This window comes from Amborella trichopoda, chromosome 9, assembly GCF_054954075.1.
Source record: "Amborella trichopoda isolate Santa Cruz 75 chromosome 9, AtrichopodaSantaCruz75HAP2 v2.0, whole genome shotgun sequence".
NCBI classification, from domain to species: Eukaryota; Viridiplantae; Streptophyta; class Magnoliopsida; order Amborellales; family Amborellaceae; genus Amborella; species Amborella trichopoda.
This window is the reverse complement of record NC_142344.1, coordinates 16,289,620-16,306,673: the sequence shown is the minus strand read 5'-3', so window position 1 is coordinate 16,306,673 and position 17,054 is coordinate 16,289,620. Positions and strand designations below refer to the sequence as shown.

Genomic DNA, 17,054 nt, shown 5'->3' with positions numbered 1-17,054 from the left:
ATTTCCTGATAAAATCTTAGATAAAACTGAATTACAACGATTTTTAGGATGTCTTAATTACATAAGTGATTTTTATCAAAATCTGGCTTTAGATGCTAAACCTTCATATGATCGGTTAAAAAAGAATCCTCCACCATGGACTAATATTCATACTTTAGCTGTACAGAAACTTAAGCTCAAAGCTAAAGAACTTCCATGTTTAAATTTATCTGATCCAACAGCTTTTAAAATTATTGAATGCGATGCTTCTGAAATAGGGTTAGGAGGAATATTAAAACAATCAATTGCCTCTAAAGAACAATTAATACGTTTTACCTCTAAAGCATGGAATCCTACCCAAAAGATTTATTCTACTGTCAAAAAAGAATTACTTGTTATTATTCATTGCGTATGTAAATTTCAAACTGATATTCTCAATCAACACTTTTTAATTCGCACTGACTGCAAGGCCGCCAAAGACATTCTGCAAAAGGATGTCCAAAACCTTGTATCAAAACAAATATTTGCCTGATGGCAAGCTATCTTATCTGCTTTTGACTTTTCTATTGAACATCTTCACGGTTCTTCTAATTCTCTGCCTGACTTCTTAACCCGTGAATTTTTGCAGGGGGGACCATATCCTAGAACCTAAGGACAATACCATCTCATCTTACGGTTTTTCCTCCTACGGTTTGCAACTCTTTTTCTCAAATAAGATACCATCTCATCTTACGGTTTTTCCTCCTACGGTTTGCAACTCTTTTTCTCAAATAAGAATAGCAATACAAATATGAATCCTCATTCTTCAGATCCCAAAGGAAAACATCCAATGGAGTTAGTCCCAAGCAATAGGTATGGGCCTCTTATGCCCATCCATTCCTCTCTCAACCTAACACCTATGTCACCCCTTCGATCCACTAATATACCAGAATATCTTATACAGACTCCTCCACAAAGTCCATCATCCACTCCAAGTCCGGCATTTTCCCCGGCATCATACCCACAAAAACAAACCTCAACCTCTGCCAAATCCATTTATATAGATACTGCTTTTTTACCAGAGGTAATCATTTCTGATGATCATGCTCAACTCGACCCATATAAAATAGCTCCCCTCTACCTTTCAAATCACATGAATTAATCTTATGGCATTAAAACCCGTGAATGGTATGAAGCCATCCTCATGGAAATTCGTTCCGTATCCATTGTTCACTTCTACCAAGGTACTACCAATGCATATTCGAAATTCCAAATCAAAAAATTGCTTTCTTACGAGGATTGGGGCTGTAATCCCCTCCAGGGAAAAAGGTTATTAAATCCAGAATTTCCATAAAAATCTTATAAATATTCTGAATATATTGAGGCATGGCATAAAGTATTTGCCTACCAAAATCCAAATAATACTCATTCCTGGTATTTCCAATTCAAACTTCCTGTCTTAGGAAGATTCCCCAGTTGGTTTCGCCACTGATTTCTGATATGGGGATCTCAAACCCAAATATTGCCTGATGCTTTCCAGAACCTACAAACAAAATTTGCTCAATATAATACTTGCACCAACCTAGATGATTACCATCTCTACTTTATGGCAATATATCAAATCTCTTGGATTCTTAAATGGGAATACTCCATTTCTGAAAATAATACCAACAACTATGAATATATTCCTCAATTAGGCAAAACTGTGAAAGTCAAATGGTGGGACATTTTTAGAACTAATCCTACCACACTTCCTTTGAAAAGGATGCCTCCACAACCTGAAACCCTCAAACGAGTGTCAAATAATACAGTCAGTCTTCCTACCTTTTCAGCTTACCTCAAAAAACTGAAGCAAACACATCCTAATGCTACATTTGAAGAAATAGAGCAAACACTACTCCATGTCTTTGCTCCTGATACAACCAGGCCAGAAACTTCAGAAGAAACAGTCCAATCCGGGAATCCCCTATTGGAAGATTTTAGCCAGAGGCCCACAACTGAATAGCCCGACCCGATGGTTCGTTTCCCTCCTTCAGCACTGATATGACTGCTACAGTACAAAGATTCCATTTTATCCTTCTGCATAAAACGACAACAGAGTCATAAGCAAAGATGCCTTTTGTCCGACCACGACAAGACAGTAAATAGTGCACGATTCCTTCCCAATAGTAAAAGAGTGAAGCAACTCGTTTAATGTCACATCCAGAAGCACAGTAAAGATTCCCCTTCCGTACTATTCACGAATATGACAAAATAAAAGGCCACTAACTTGTCTCCTTCCCTCTCAAGATGACTCACAAGCACCACTCGCACAATACTAAAGATTCGCCGGTCGCCATCACCGACGCCCAGAGCCTTCCTGCTTCCGCCACGTATCCACCTTCGCCATCAGCAACCTTATCTTCAGATTCTTTCCTCCTCAAGGAACTCATAAGAGCCACATGAATTTCCTTCACCCCGAAGCAATTGTTGCCAACCACATATTCCCCATCAGGAGTCTCCTATAAATAACCACTTCGGCCAGAAGACAAGGCAGACTGCATTCAAGGAAAGACCAAGCCTCTTCAAGCAAGAAGAAAAGCAAGCATAGCTTCTCATACTATCTCTTCTATCTCTTCTCATACTATCTCTTCTCTTCCTCCTTCTTACCTTCTTCACCATTCTGTAGACAGTAGGTTAGATTTTATTCAAGTCATCGACATTTGTACATCATCAAAGTCGGTAACTTCTATGACTTCTTTTAGATAAAAATATAATATGTGTGATTGTAATCTATCTTCTTTACCCTCTTATTATCCTCCTGAGTGGAAGAAATTTGCAAGTCTCTGTATATGTAACCAGTAAGTTATGCAATTCAAATTTGTCTTTACATTTAAAATTTGCGATTATACTCATACGTCGTGGATCATATTTGATATTTCTGTACTTCCGATCTTAATCATTTTATTTATGTTTTTATATTACATCACTATTTTTCAACAGTTAGTAGCCTATAATTCAGCAATCTTTTCATATTTACTGTAATACTAACACGTTGTTACTTAGGGTAGATTTTGGGCAAAATTGGTATATATATATATATATATATATATATATAAGTTCATGTTTGCCAATGTGCATACCGCTACAGTAAACATCCAACAGCTCAGATTGAATATGGGCCGATCAGACGGTCATGGTTGTCTAAGAGTGTTTGAATTTTAATGTTTTTTTTACAAATTAGAATTTTTTGAAATTTGGAGCGTATGTTCATAAAAAATAGGTAAATCTACAAAAAAAATATAAAAGACATTTTACATGAAATAAATTGATCAAAATACCCCTGAAAAATTATAGGGGTATTTTGGTCAATTTATTTCATATAAAATATGTTTTTTATGTTTTTTGTAGATTTACCTATTTTTGATGAACATACGCTCCAAATTTCATAAAAGTTTGATTTGTATATAAAAAATGAAAAATAAAACACTATCAGACATTCGTGAGCGTCAGATCAAATTTGATATGGGCCGTTCAGAATTTATTGTAGTGGTACACTAATCGGCATACTGTAGCATCTTTCATATGTATATATATATATATATATATATATATATATATATATATATATCTAAAAAGTGGACTTGAGCATAAATATAAAATATAGATGTTTACGATGCAAATCAGAGAGATCTTCAGAGGAAGATCCCTTAGATCCTTACCACAAACTAATTTTTTTTAAAAGAGTGATATAGAGTAGGGAAAATCAAATTTTGATATGAAGTCTAATCTACTAAAAAATAAGTAGATCTACTCTTAGATCAGTGACAGAGCCAGCATAGATCTAAAAACACAAAATATTGAATGAAATATGAATAAAAACCTAGATCTAATAAAATAACTAAAAAATAAAGAAAACGATGATGACAAATCCAAAAGCACGAAATATTGAATGAAATAAAGATAAAATCCTAAATCTATCAAAATAATTGAAAAATGAAGGAAAAGATGATGAGAAAAATACCAGGCCGGGCGAGTTGACCTGGCAAACCCGAGGCTTCGAAGCCCTGCCCGTATCAGGACCACGGTGGCTATGTTTACACCTGGGATCCTCTTTGTCTCTCTTTAATGTTGACCAAGCCTTGGCTTGATTGAATGGCTATCTTGGATCTGTTTTAAGTTTAAGGTTGCAAGTTTAATGGCTAGGGTTTAGCTCGAACTTGTCTAGATCTAGTATCTCTCACGTTTTTCTCTTTGGTCTCTCCAAGGCTCAGGTTTATTGGCCTATGGGTTAACAAAGTCCAACTTAAATGGATTACAAAATGTCTTTATGTAAAGGCTTGATTAATACTAGAATGGATGTATATCAATTTCAAACAAATTTGCCAGCCAAATTTCCATTTTGGGGATCAAAGGGAGCTTAAATTTAACAAAAATTAATAGTTGCATTTTTGTGATGTTGTCTACCAAAAATCAGGTAAAAGTAAGTTGTTTTGCTATTTTTACTTGATTTATTATTAAAACAATGGTCTTAATTTTAGATATAATCAAATAATTCTCCAGAGTTATTTGCCTCGAGCAAGGGCTAAGTCATGAGCGTGAGCTGAATATTTAAACATTGACCATAACTGCGATAATTCTTTTAATTAATTTGCATTTCCTTGAGTCTGCTCGCCATGTTTGAGTAAAGTGATCTATTGCTCTAAGTTATTTATTTATTTATTTATTTATTTATTTATTTATTTATTTACTCTATGGTAGTCTTAATCATAGACTTCGGTAATTATTACTTTTACAACTGAGGTCCATTGTGGTTATAATTAGTGTTTGAAAACTAGATTGCCTGGGCAAACCAACCTTCCCAAAATCTAGTCTGGATTGGAAAACTGGCGATCCAGATCGAAGAACCAGACCAATTCTCTGGTGTCAGACTAGGGCCCAAATAAAAATTACATAATAATTTGAATTTTGACAATAGTAAAATGAAAATAACAAAAATATTAAAATTGGTGATGACTCGGTGATCATAATTGCTGGGTGAACTGGTCTTTTGAAAATCTAGTCTGGATCGATGAATTAGTGATTTAGAAGTGATAATATGTCCAATCCTCTATTGTGAGAATCAATCCCCAAAAAAACTACATAGGAATTTTAACTTTGAAAAATGAAAATAAAAATATACTGAAATATAAAATAGGTGAGAACTTGTGTCACTCAAGCAATCCAAATTGCCTGTTTCCCTAACAACTCACCCACTTTTCTGACGGAATGGGGGTGTGAGTCCATCAAAATCGAATCAATTCTCTATTTCAACCAGGAATCGATAGGTCTTTATTGATTTCCTATTTGCATTAGTGAAATTTAATATACTAATAATGATCATAACTATGGATTTGTATGAACAGAGAGAGCGGGACGACCAAAATTTGTTGTGTAGAGAAAGAAGCTAGTAAGATTGTACTTGTATAAAGAGGCATAGAGAAAGGGAGAAAGAGAGAAAAAAGCTTGTAAGATTGTATTTGTATAAAGGGCCATAGAGAGAGGGAGAAAGAGAGAGAAAGATATTGGTACCACTGACTTGTTAGAGATAGAGAGAGTAGGTTTTGTGGGGGGAGAGTAAGAATCTGAGCTGAAAGAGTAAGCAATAAGATTTGTTGTTGAGAGAGAGAGTACAAAATTAAGACAAATAAGGTTTGAAAAATAAATTTGGAAGTCAAGCTCATGTTTATTCATTGGTGCTCCCTTAGTAATGAATGTGCATATAAAAGAAGCAACTCCAGAGTGTCTACACTACAGTTTAATAATATAAAAAAAAGTTTAAAATAAAGAAAAAATATACTCAACCTCTCTATTTTTTATTTTCATATATCAATAGATTCAAAAGTTCAAAATATATCTCCTAACCCCCTAACTAGCTTACCCACTTTTTTTTTTTTTTTTAACCCTAATAAATATAAAAAAAAACTTGCTCATTCTGAACCATTCCTCTCTTTATGTGATATATTCCCCCAAATTTCGCTCTCTCTAAAATTCGTCATCTTTGTCTCTCTAACGGAGGATAGGGGAGAAGAGCGAGTGGGAAAATAGGTAAAAAGAAAGATTTAAGGAAAAATCACGTGAAGAAAGAGAAAGGATGGGGTTTAGAAATGAATATGTTTTTCTTATATTTGTTTTGGAAAAAGAACTAGGTTTAAAAAGAATAAAATTAGCCTAGGGAGTTAAAAAATATAAAACTTAGAATTTTTATGACCTAATGTATGTTTTGAAACTTTAGGTCTATTAAGATATAAAACATAAAAATGAGTGGTATGAAGATAATTTTCCTAAAATAAATATCGCTATGGGCCTACATTATTTGAACACAAGAAAAGATAGATTTAGCTTTTCTTGCTTTTATGAGAAAAGCTCAAATCTTTATTGTACATAATACATTTTTTAATTTCAACCAACACAATTAAATTAAACCATTTACCTTGATTTGGTGGAAGTTGGGGTAGCAAGCAAGCTCACGTCAACCTTTGAAAAAGGCAATAAACATATCATGAGAAGGCAGGCTCTCCTTCACAACCTCAACGCTTATAAACTCTTCAATCCAAGAATGAATAAGTGGGGTCTTCTCAGCATCATAATACTCAATATTTGCAGCTTCCCCTATAGCTCCCATCCACAAGCTTAGAAAATTTACAATGATGTCTACAAATCCAATATTTTCTCCACTGAAAAACTTCCCCTTGAGCCCTTCTTCTAGGGTTTTTCGGCCCTCTTGAAATTCGTCGAGGGCTTTCCCCTGTTTCGACTCCTGTGTGCTGTAGGCAATCCAGCAGCAGGCAAAATCTATTGGAAAAAAGAAAAATATGCATTGTATTAAATGGACCTGCAAAGTCAATCTAGGAGGGTGAATGGATCAGCACAGCTAATCTAGGAGGGTGGATGGATCAAAGGTTTTTGAGTTCCAAATTTTGTTTTTTTATTTTTAAATTAAAAGTACGGACATCATGGGTCAATTACCAAATGGGAAACTCATTTATCCAAAATTACGAGCATCACTTTTTATTTTTCTAAGTTGTGTCTTGGCAATACAGATACCGACATGAGGGGAACTATTTTTTTTTCAAAATAAAAGAGTTATCCAATATTCGAAATACTGAACAACTATACGGGGTTTTTCTTATATGGCGTGATAACCCCATGTGGAGTGATAACAGAAAAGAAGAAGGTTTCCATTGGCAAAAAAAACCACGGCTAAAAATGGTTGAGATTTGGGGGAAAGAGAGTGGCTGGAAAAGGAAAGAGAGTGGCTGGAAAGAACCGGTATCGGCTGAAAAATGGCCTCCCTAAAAGGGTCTCTCTCTCTCTCCTGCGTACAAGAAACCCTAGGTTTCCCTTTGTTTAGCCTCAAAGCACCTAAACCCATTCAAAAACCATTTCACGTGTCTCTTACATTGGCCCCGTTTCTTTCCCTGCGGATTTTATACGATTTCCCTAACTTTTATTGCCTGAATTCTTCTCCCCATTTTCCCCCAATTCTTTTCTCTCTCTAAAGAATAGGTTAACCGTACATGATAATAGTGTCTTCTTAATTTCAAAAATTGTCTTCCAAAATTTTCCATTTATAAATAGAAAAGGGCGGATGGGCTGAGGGAGGGGAAGGAATATAGAGGCAAAGAGCGAACCAGTCTCAGAGGGAGAGAAGCTTTTACTGTTTTGTCTGAGAGAGGAAGACCCGTTATTCAGAGAGTGAGAGAGAGCGCCACTCACGCTGATCGAGAGAGAAAAAATCCCATACAGATCTCTGGTACTTCGAATGTCGGTCATCAAGCAACTAAACAAACTCTGTCCGGTAATTCAAACCCCCAAGCAACTCTTTCACTTTAAAAAAAAGAAAATTACATAAAAACCGACAATACTACACTTTCTATATAACTTACCTTAACCTAATTTTTTTTTTCACATTTTTTTCCAAAATATACAATTTTTTCCCAAAATATACGATCTATGCAAATGCCGCCAACCAAATAAAAAATAAAAAAATTCCTAAACTACCCTCCCTTAATTTTTTTTTCTTACTCACGTTTCTCTCATCTATCCCACCAAAATAAGGGCTCGGGCACCGTGTAAAGTGTGGTCGCGAAGTAGGGCTCCGGTACAAAGTGCGGTCCAGTAGTATGGCTCTGGCAATATGTAAAGGGCAGTCCAACCGTTGCAACGTGCGGTTCGGCAGTTGGAAAGGGTGGTCCGGCAGTTGCAAAGGCCGGTCTGATAGTAGATGTTACTTAATTTCAAGCTCTGGCACTATGTAAAGGTCCGGCAGTTGCAAAGGGTGGTCCGGCAGTTGCAAGGGGTGGTCCGACAATTGTAAAGGGCGGTCTGGTACTAGATGTTACTGGATTTCAGGGCTTCGGCACTATGTACATGGCAGTCTAGTGCGGCACTTGTGCGCTTTGGCAATGTGCTACTGGGTCCAAAAGTCAACATCAAGGCCAAAATGAGTTTTGTATATGAGAAAAGTATTTCTGTTTAAAAAAAAAAAAAAAATTTTCTATGAAGGTATTTGCATAGAAAGTTTGTTTTGGGGAAAACAATGAGAGAAAAAATTAGATTGGAAGCAAGTTGCATAAAAAGTGTCAGCTTGGGGTTTTTTGTAATTTTTTGAAAAATTATTACTAATCCTATCGGGTACTTGTATTGCCATAAAGGAGGACAACTTTTGAAGAAAAACCCTATGAGATTGGGGAGGTGATGCTTGTAATTTCGGATAAATAACTGTCTATTTGGTAATAAAAAAGTGATCGTCCTCTAGAAAGTGTCAAACCCACCTATCCAATTTAAATAAAATAAAAAATGTACAAACTTATTTCTACAAGAAAGATAACAACCTTTAATATACTTTTTTCCACTAATCAAAGGCTTTGAGAATTAAACGGTCATTCAAATTACCTAAAGTGGTCGTTCGGCGAACAAGTCTACATTGTGGTAATGTGGGGCCACTAAATACTTTTCCTATAACATTGTGTTCCAAATCCGTTGAGTGAAAAATGGGCAAATAAACATATATATATATATATATATATATATATATATATGAACAAATTAGTCAAACTCCCGGGCATGAAAGGAAAAAGTTTATACCGAGTGTGATGCTCTAAACATTCAAATTAGAATGCGCCTCAAAAATTCCATTACAAATGGTTGTTTTGAAGCTCAAATATTTTCAAATTATCTCAAATATCTTGAACCTTTCATTGACATCATAACAATGGCATGGAAATACAATTCATCTTTAATTGCGAAATTTAAAGCTCCAAAATTATGCAGTTAGCGTACATAACTGAAAACTTAGAAATATTAAAAATAAATGATTCAGTGAATGTGTTACAAGATGCACTTATTTTAAATCTTGAAATTTATTTTTTTAATATCAAATATATACGACAGTTTAAATGGTCAATTAGAGAGATCTCTAGTGTCAAAATTACTTTTTTTTTATTGGATATTTGAAATTGTATTTTACTTTTATATTATACGAAATTTAAAAACTATATATGAACTCTTTCTTAGTTTAATCCTTCTAATAATATTTTCCAAAAAAATAAAAAGAGAAGTAAATCACCAATGACGTAGTATGTGCCACTATGTCTAATACAATCAATCAGCAAAGAAGAAGAGAGAGGAGAGAGTGAGTCTTTTTTTAGTTTTTTGAGTAATATCCATAGAAGAAAACATACCCCTAACTATTTTTTAAGTAAAGTAAAAGTAATTTTTTAAAAATTATTAATAAGATGATATTCATGGAACCACATGATAATGATTAGGTTGGGAAGTGCTACCGTCCTGAACAAACCCCTTACCAAAAGATCATGCATGGCATAATTCATGACGTAAATGCGTGCCCTTTACGAGAAGATCATGCATGACATAATCCATGACGTAAATGTACTAATCAATTGTCAGGAGAGAGAGAGAGTAGGTGTAAATTTTTTTTGACCTCAAAGGACCCCAATGCTGTCAGGCTCAAACTTTCCAATAACACAGCCTTTAAAGACCATATTTAGGGCTTCCATGTATAAATGGGGGCAAATAATGGAGAATATCAGCACTAATACTCAACAATGGCAAAGAACGAGCACAAACTGAGATTGTTGGGAGCATGGGCAAGCCCCTTTGTTTACAGGGTTGGATTGGCCCTCAAACTTAAGGGTATTGAGTACATGGAAGAAGATCTCAAAAATAAGAGCCCCCTTCTCTTAGAATCCAACCCTACTCACAAGAAGGTCCCTGTGCTCATTCACGGCAACAATCCAGTGTCCGAATCGGTGGTAATATTAGAACATATAGAGGAAACATGGCCCGAAAACCCCCTCATGCCACAAGACCCCTACGACAGAGCCACAACTCGTTTCTTGTCGAAATTCATTGATGACAAGGTAAAAGTCGACACTTGGGTAATTTGCCCTACTATTTATTTTAGAGGTTATCTAATAACAATCATTCATTTTTTTTTTTTGATACAAGGAGATCAAAAATACCCTTGACCATTACTATGAAATCGGATGGCGGAGTGTATATGTCACTATCCTGCCTCGAGGATTTTTTGAACTCTTTGACATATTCCAAGCTAGTGTTCTAAAACATATGCAAATTGCTCGGGCAAATACGTGAAACTCGCCCGAGTCTATCCCGAGTTTATAAATATAATTTGATTAAAATATACTATATAAAATATAGCCTTCACATTTTGACATCATATGTTGAAAAGCATGCTAATTATTATGTATCCACACTCATTTTCTATCTTTTTTTCTTTTTCTTTTTTTTTTTTTTTAATTATTAGAGGTCCTGAGTTTAATCATTGTTTTTTTTTCTTTTTGTCTTTGAGGAGCTCCAATGTTGCGAGCTCGAACCTCCACATCATGTTGGGGCATGTGCATGGCACTGCCCAAAGAGTCATTCAAGCACATGTGTGATAAAATTTACATATTAATATAAATAAATTTTTCAAACATGGTGCACAACCCACTTACCCAAAACTCACCTTGCCTTTAGGGTGAGGACAAGTAACTCGGCCAAGTCCAAGTGGCATCGACCGAGTCTCTTAACACTTCTCCAAGCAATCCAATTTTACATGAGACTATTCATGTACCCATGGCGGCATTTTACAGTTTCAATCTTCTCACTCTGTCGTTTTTTTTTTTTTTTTTTTTTTTCTCATAATAAGCATCAATGAGAAGAACAAGTTTGTTTGTAAAATAATTGGTGTTGGCGTGTTAATATTTTCCATTTTGAAACTTGGCGTGTAGCATGATTTCCAATTTGTTTCTCTCCAAAAAGAACCATAGGTGCCGATGATAACTTAAAGGGTGGCTCACACTTTTTCCCTTTTACCTCAGTTCATACCAACACTTGGGATGGTTCTCAAAACACAGGGGGAGGAACAAGAAAAGGCAATGAAGGAGGCAGAAGAGGCTCTTAAAACCCTAGAAAGGGGCGGCATCAAAGGGAAGTTCTTTGGTGGAGAAGCAATCAGCATTGTCGATATTTCTGCTAGTTGTTTAAGCATCTGGTTGGAAGTGTTTGGGGAAGCAATTGGCACAAAATTTATGGATTCTGAGAAATTTCCACTCATTAGTTCTTGGATTGAAGAGTTCACAAGCATTGATCTAGTCAAGGAGAGCTTTCCTCCTCGTGATAAGCTTCTCGCCTACCATAAAAGCTTGCTATGAAGACATGCCCGCAGCGAAATTTTCTCCGAATTAATGATATCAGTCTGTGAGTTTAAGGTTTTCACGTGGAGTCAAAAAATAATAACAAGCAAAAGTGAAAAGAGTTGGATTGTGGAAGATTTCTTTGCTCACAATTTGCATGTAGAGTTGAGTACCTAAGGAGATCGCATCTTAGGCCACAGTGATTGTTACTTAAAGAATTTATGCTAAGATGCTTTGACCCTCCATTTATCTAAAATGAATCATCTAAAATCCTCAAATAACAGAGAGGTTCCTAGATAGGTCATTTGTCTTGAAATATTGGACAGGTGAAACAAGGCCGTAGTATTTGGTTGAGGAAGATTTAAGAAAATACAAAGAACGATGGATCTTTTTTTCTCCTACAATTAGCCTATATTTTGCCCCCTTACTGTAAGAATCACTTAACAAAAAGGCGGATTGGGCAAACTATTCCTCGGAATATCTTGAAACAAAATGACACAAAAAAATCGCACCAATAATTGCATTAAAAAAAGTGAGCTTACACAGCGTTAGAGTTGCCTCAATGTAGAGAGAAATCAATGTAGAAGGAGCATGATTTAGAGAACCGGTAGAAACGTTGGAGAGAGAGAGAGAGAAATGAATACTAAAATAAAATGAGGAAAACAAAACTCTATTTATAGGTTTGTAAGTGTCTTTTTCTGGTAAAGGAGTTGCAAGTATCTTTTCATGACTAATTGTTATAGAGTATAACTATTTATTAATCAATCGTGGCAAATTTTCCCTGGATTTCCGGGATAGCATTGGCGCTTGGAAATGAATTCACAATTAGGAACAAATTAGTCAAACTCCCTTACTGTTTTCAGGCATGCATGCGAGATGATATTTGCCTCCCCTTCAATATTGTTAAGGAAAATACAAGTGCGATGCTCGTAACAATCAAATTAGAGCATGCCTTAAAACATTTCACTACAAGAGGGTGTTTTGAAGCTCAAATATTTTTAAATTGATCATCTCGACCTCAAGATGCATGAACGTGAGAAAAAATTAGATTTCAAGTTTTGAAAATAGTGCATCTTGCAATGCATTTTGGATCGTTAATTTTCAATATTTTAAAGTTTTTATAAATCTGCCCATTTTTTTTTTTAGAATAACTTCTTCACAATTAGCTTAATTTGGGATCATGTCTCTATATTGATTTTCTAATGGAGCAAGTTTCTTATACGGAACGCCAATAAAATTTCAATTCAAAACAAATGGTCTCCCTCTATTCCTCTCGTGCAATCTTAATATCTTACTAAAAATGAAGGTTTGATGTTACTCATGAACTCCCTCTTTTTGTCTTTATTGCGTTGTGCTTCTATAAATTATTGATTTTTATACATACTTTTTATGAGGAGTGCCTATCTTTAATGGCGAGAGAAAATACAAGCTTTTTACAAATCAAATGTGCTTAATGAAAAAAATTCAATTTATTGTGATTTTGTCATCCAAAAAATCAAGTATCTTAAATCTAAAAAATTTCTAAAACACAGGAAGATAAATTAAACATGCACAAAAAGACAAATATCGAGATAATATATAATTCAGATATATGAAAAGCAGGCAATGTTTTTATTTAAAATTTTAAAATTTTGAATATTCTAATTTGCCAAACAGGCCCTAATTTAGGAGATCCCGACATGCAACAATAGAAGATAATTGTACCATTTGCCAGCATTGGAAACCCATTCCACGACTATGAAAATATAAAATGGGAATAATCTTTTTGGCTTTTGAATGAAGCCAGGGCAGCCGATATAACTCATTTAATATGGTGCGGTAAGAAAGGTTTTAGTTTTTTCTTGCATGAGAGACTAAAGGTTCGTTTGGTTCATGCGTGTATAAAACAGTTTTCATATGTAAACAGTTCACTGTGTAATAGTTTTTCAATTTTATTTTTTTCCCATGTTTGGTCAACATATCTAAAATTCATGTGCACCAGTTTCTTATGTTTGGTAATCCATTGGTAAACTGTTCCCAGATATCGCTCTCTTTCTCTCTCTCAAACCCATTTTCTCTTTCTAAAAGTCCAATCTTTATTTGTTTCTCTAAAAACCCGATCTCTCTTTCCCTCTCTAATTCCTAAATCTCTCCCTCTCTAAAAACCTTCTCTCTCTAGAAACCAAATCTCTCTTTTTCTCTCTAAAAACTCATTTTCTTTCTCTAAAAACCCAATATCTATTTCTCTCTAAAAATCCAACCTCTTTCTCTGTTTAAAACTTATTCTCTCTATAAAAACTCAATCTCTTTATTTTTAAAAACCTAATCTTAACCCATTTTCTCTATATAAAAACGAATCTCTCTCTCTCTCTCTCTCTCTCTTTAAAAATCCAATCTCTTTTTCTCTCTAAAACCAAATCTCTCGTTCTCTCTAAAAACCCATTTTTTCTCTCTAAAAATTCAATCTCTCTAAAAACTCATTTTCTCTCTCTAGAAACTTAATCTCTCATTCTCTCTTAAAACCCATTTTCTCTCTCTAAAATCCCATTCTCTAAAACCTCAATCTCTCTCTCTTTAAACTCAATTTCTCTCTCTAAAAACCATTTTCTCTATAGAAACCTAATTTCTTTCTCTATAAAAACTCTCTCTAAAAACTAGCTTCAAAACAGAGAGCGAGAGATGGCAGATGGAAAAGATTTTTTCTTTTTCTTTTTTTTTGGTTTTACTCCCCACCTTTTAGGATGTAGATGTCTTTTCACACCATTCGCTCCTTGTGGTAGTAGAACCTTTTCCTATGGAAAAAGTTTTCATCTGCTTTACGCTTGAACCAAATATGTGTAATTGCATGTTTCATATGAAAATCGTCTCATGATGCACGTTTTCATATGAACAAAATGAGCCCCAAGTAACAAGCCCATTGATTTGGTTTGAGAAACTAGGTGGCAAGCCCATATTAGTCCCCACAAAAGAAAGAGTTTCTTCATACGAATGGCTGGAGAAAGAAAGTGTTTGGAATGTGGTCATTCTGTCAAGAGCAGAATGGCTGTTGAAGCACCAGGGAATCCAATACCAGTACATAGATCTTTCTATCAAAAGCCACTCACTTTTACACTGCAACCCGGTTTACAAGAAGGTCCCCTACCTCTTACATGGCCAAATCCAGTGGCCGAATCCTTGTTGATCTTAGAATATATACAAAAGAAACATGGCCACAAAAACCCCACCTTGGCCAAACATCCTCATGAGAGAGCAGTGCCTCAGATTTGGGCCAAATTCTGAGATGATAAGATAACCCTTCTTCCCTTGCTAATCACTATAGCATATTCTAGTTTTTCAGAGTTCGGATTTAGAAAGTTTCTGGTAAAGCATCTGGAGAGGATGAACAGTAGAGATTAACAATGACCAGGTGGATGACTACTCTCTGCCGTCTGTCTTGGAGAAAGAACGGTGGATGCCGTACAATGTCGTGTACAAGAACGGTGGATGCCGTACAATATCGTGTACCATTAGTGGTGTAAGGCTACTCTTCTAAATGTACGAGGAGAAACAAATAATGTTCCATGTGGTCATAGTAAGAGCAATGACCATAAGGTCAGCCACTATTCGATCTATATGTTGGATGATGATGGAGGGATATAGGATTGCATCGATGAAAAGGTTAGTGGGACATACAGAGTCCTCTCCACCAATATCCAACCCACTGGTGAGACGAGAAAACCTCATGGTCATGCTGTTATGATGACCACATAGATCATTATAATTCTACAGATCCATATAGTAGTAACTGGGCAAATATGCATTACACCACTACCAGCAGGCTCTCAGTGATGCACAAACCCAAGTAAGAGTGATCTCTTCAGTCTGTCAGTAGGAACAGACTGGTGGATGCTACCATATGTGTTTTTCTGCTGGATTCCGGTGCCAGAATCTACAAATAAAAATGTCCATTCTGCATACCCTATGCCATACAATTCTGTATGAAATGTTTCTCCATAGTACCTCTCTCTCACTCTCTGGCCAGTGCAAATGCATAAACATTCTATGATTCATACTTTCCTCTTTCCATTGTCATCAAGTGCCAAAACGACACAAATTTCATGCAAATTAAGGCTGTACCAGACAACAATATGCGTGACCAATGAACCTCTATGTGAAAATACTACATTCTATCTCATACCTCTCTTTTCTTTTTGGCTTGTAGAGATGCTTCCTCTTCTATGGAGAATGTCATACTCAGAGGGAGATGAACAAGAGAAGGTGGTCCAAGAATTGCTCTAGTACCTTTCAATTTTGGAAGAAGGCCTAGAGGGGAAGTTCTTCAAAGGCAACATGATTGTACTTTCCGATATTCTTCAGCATTGGGTTTCATGTTGCCCTCAAGTTCTCACGGAGGTTGGGAGTGTAAAAGTTCATCGAGCCTGGGGATTTTCGTCGGCTTCGAGTATGTACCAGTGATTTGTTGGATGTTCCATTAATTGGAGAGAACCTACCACCTTTTGATCCGATGCTCACTAGCTTTCATTCGCAATGACAGGCTGGGCTCGCTGCCAAGAACAAGTCTCGAGAGAAAGTCTTTTCTTTTGGATGACTGTTGAGCAGTAAATAAGCGAATTTGAACCGTAAGATCGGGTGATTGGGTATACGATAGCATGTTATACGTGTTTTCCTTAACAAGTAGGCGCTCTCTTTCTAATAGGTCATCGCATGCCTTTATATTACTTGAGAAATACATCTACTTGCTTAAGAGAATTGATGGAGGATGGCCATAATCCACATCATGCAAAACAAACAAACAAAAAAAGACATCAAGGATTTTAAGTTCTACCAAAAGAAATGGCATACCTCCTCATCAAGTGAAAAGCATACCACTGAAATACGACCAGTGACAGCCTTACTATAACAAACTTGGAAGTCCTTGTGGCCCACTGGCATCAACAACCTTCATCATTGCCATGTTTCAAATACAAAGACTTCGCTCCATATACTCCAAAAATTTACTTTTTCATGACTTATCAAACCAAAATGCATTTACAACAATAACAACAATTTGATGCAAGACACATAGAATAGTGCATGTTATAAAGTACAAGGGAAGAAAAGAAAGCAATTTTTTCTAGGGAAAGTATAAAAGAAGACCATTTACATTTGATATAAGGAGGTCACAATTACCGTCGGACATTGGACATCAAATCAGGTGGTTGAATGAGTGCCATTGACTTTGTGACGCACCCCATAGCATTAGAGTTTACAATCGATTGTTAAGGATGATTGCGACGTCCTTATACCAAAGGTGAATGGTCTCACAGTATACAATCCCCTTTCCAATTAGTAGCTACCACGTGAGTGAAATAGATGTATGCCACTGGAAAGATTTGCCAATTTTATCTTTGCAAGTCATACTTGAATAGCTGTGTATATCACCAAGGACATTTAAGG

At 35.7% G+C, this 17,054-nt stretch overlaps 1 protein-coding gene and 1 long non-coding RNA gene across 3 annotated transcripts; one reads left to right on the top strand and one right to left on the bottom strand.

Annotated features, from left to right (window-relative positions):
* Nucleotides 1–1,589: 1,589 nt before the first annotated feature.
* Nucleotides 1,590–7,829, bottom strand: LOC148780422 (uncharacterized). The gene is made up of 3 exons (XR_016041742.1): nucleotides 7,611–7,829; nucleotides 6,410–6,771; nucleotides 1,590–2,620 (listed from the first exon to the last, which is right to left on the bottom strand). It is a non-coding gene; the product is annotated as an uncharacterized LOC148780422 (long non-coding RNA).
* Nucleotides 7,830–9,959: 2,130 nt separating this feature from the next.
* On the top strand, nucleotides 9,960–11,882 carry LOC18424501 (putative glutathione S-transferase). Of its 2 annotated transcripts, none has more exons than XM_006829087.4 (2): nucleotides 9,960–10,361; nucleotides 11,325–11,882. In XM_006829087.4, exons 1-2 carry the CDS (start codon nucleotides 10,047–10,049, stop codon nucleotides 11,655–11,657), a joined length of 648 nt encoding a protein of 215 aa, XP_006829150.1. In that variant the 5' UTR covers nucleotides 9,960–10,046; the 3' UTR covers nucleotides 11,658–11,882. The 2 variants fall into 2 exon arrangements, with proteins under 2 accessions (XP_006829150.1, XP_088704613.1); XM_088848487.1 differs by having other exon boundaries at nucleotides 9,973–10,361; nucleotides 11,361–11,882.
* The last annotated feature ends 5,172 nt before the right edge of the window (nucleotides 11,883–17,054 follow it).

Excerpts from the sequence above, each read along its gene's own strand:
- LOC18424501 (XM_006829087.4), top strand. The coding sequence starts at position 10,047 with ATGGCAAAGAACGAGCACAAACTGAGATTGTTGGGAGCATGGGCAAGC. Across the intron at positions 10,362-11,324 it reads CGAAATTCATTGATGACAAG|TTCATACCAACACTTGGGAT; the intron begins GTAAAAGTCGAC and ends CTTTTACCTCAG.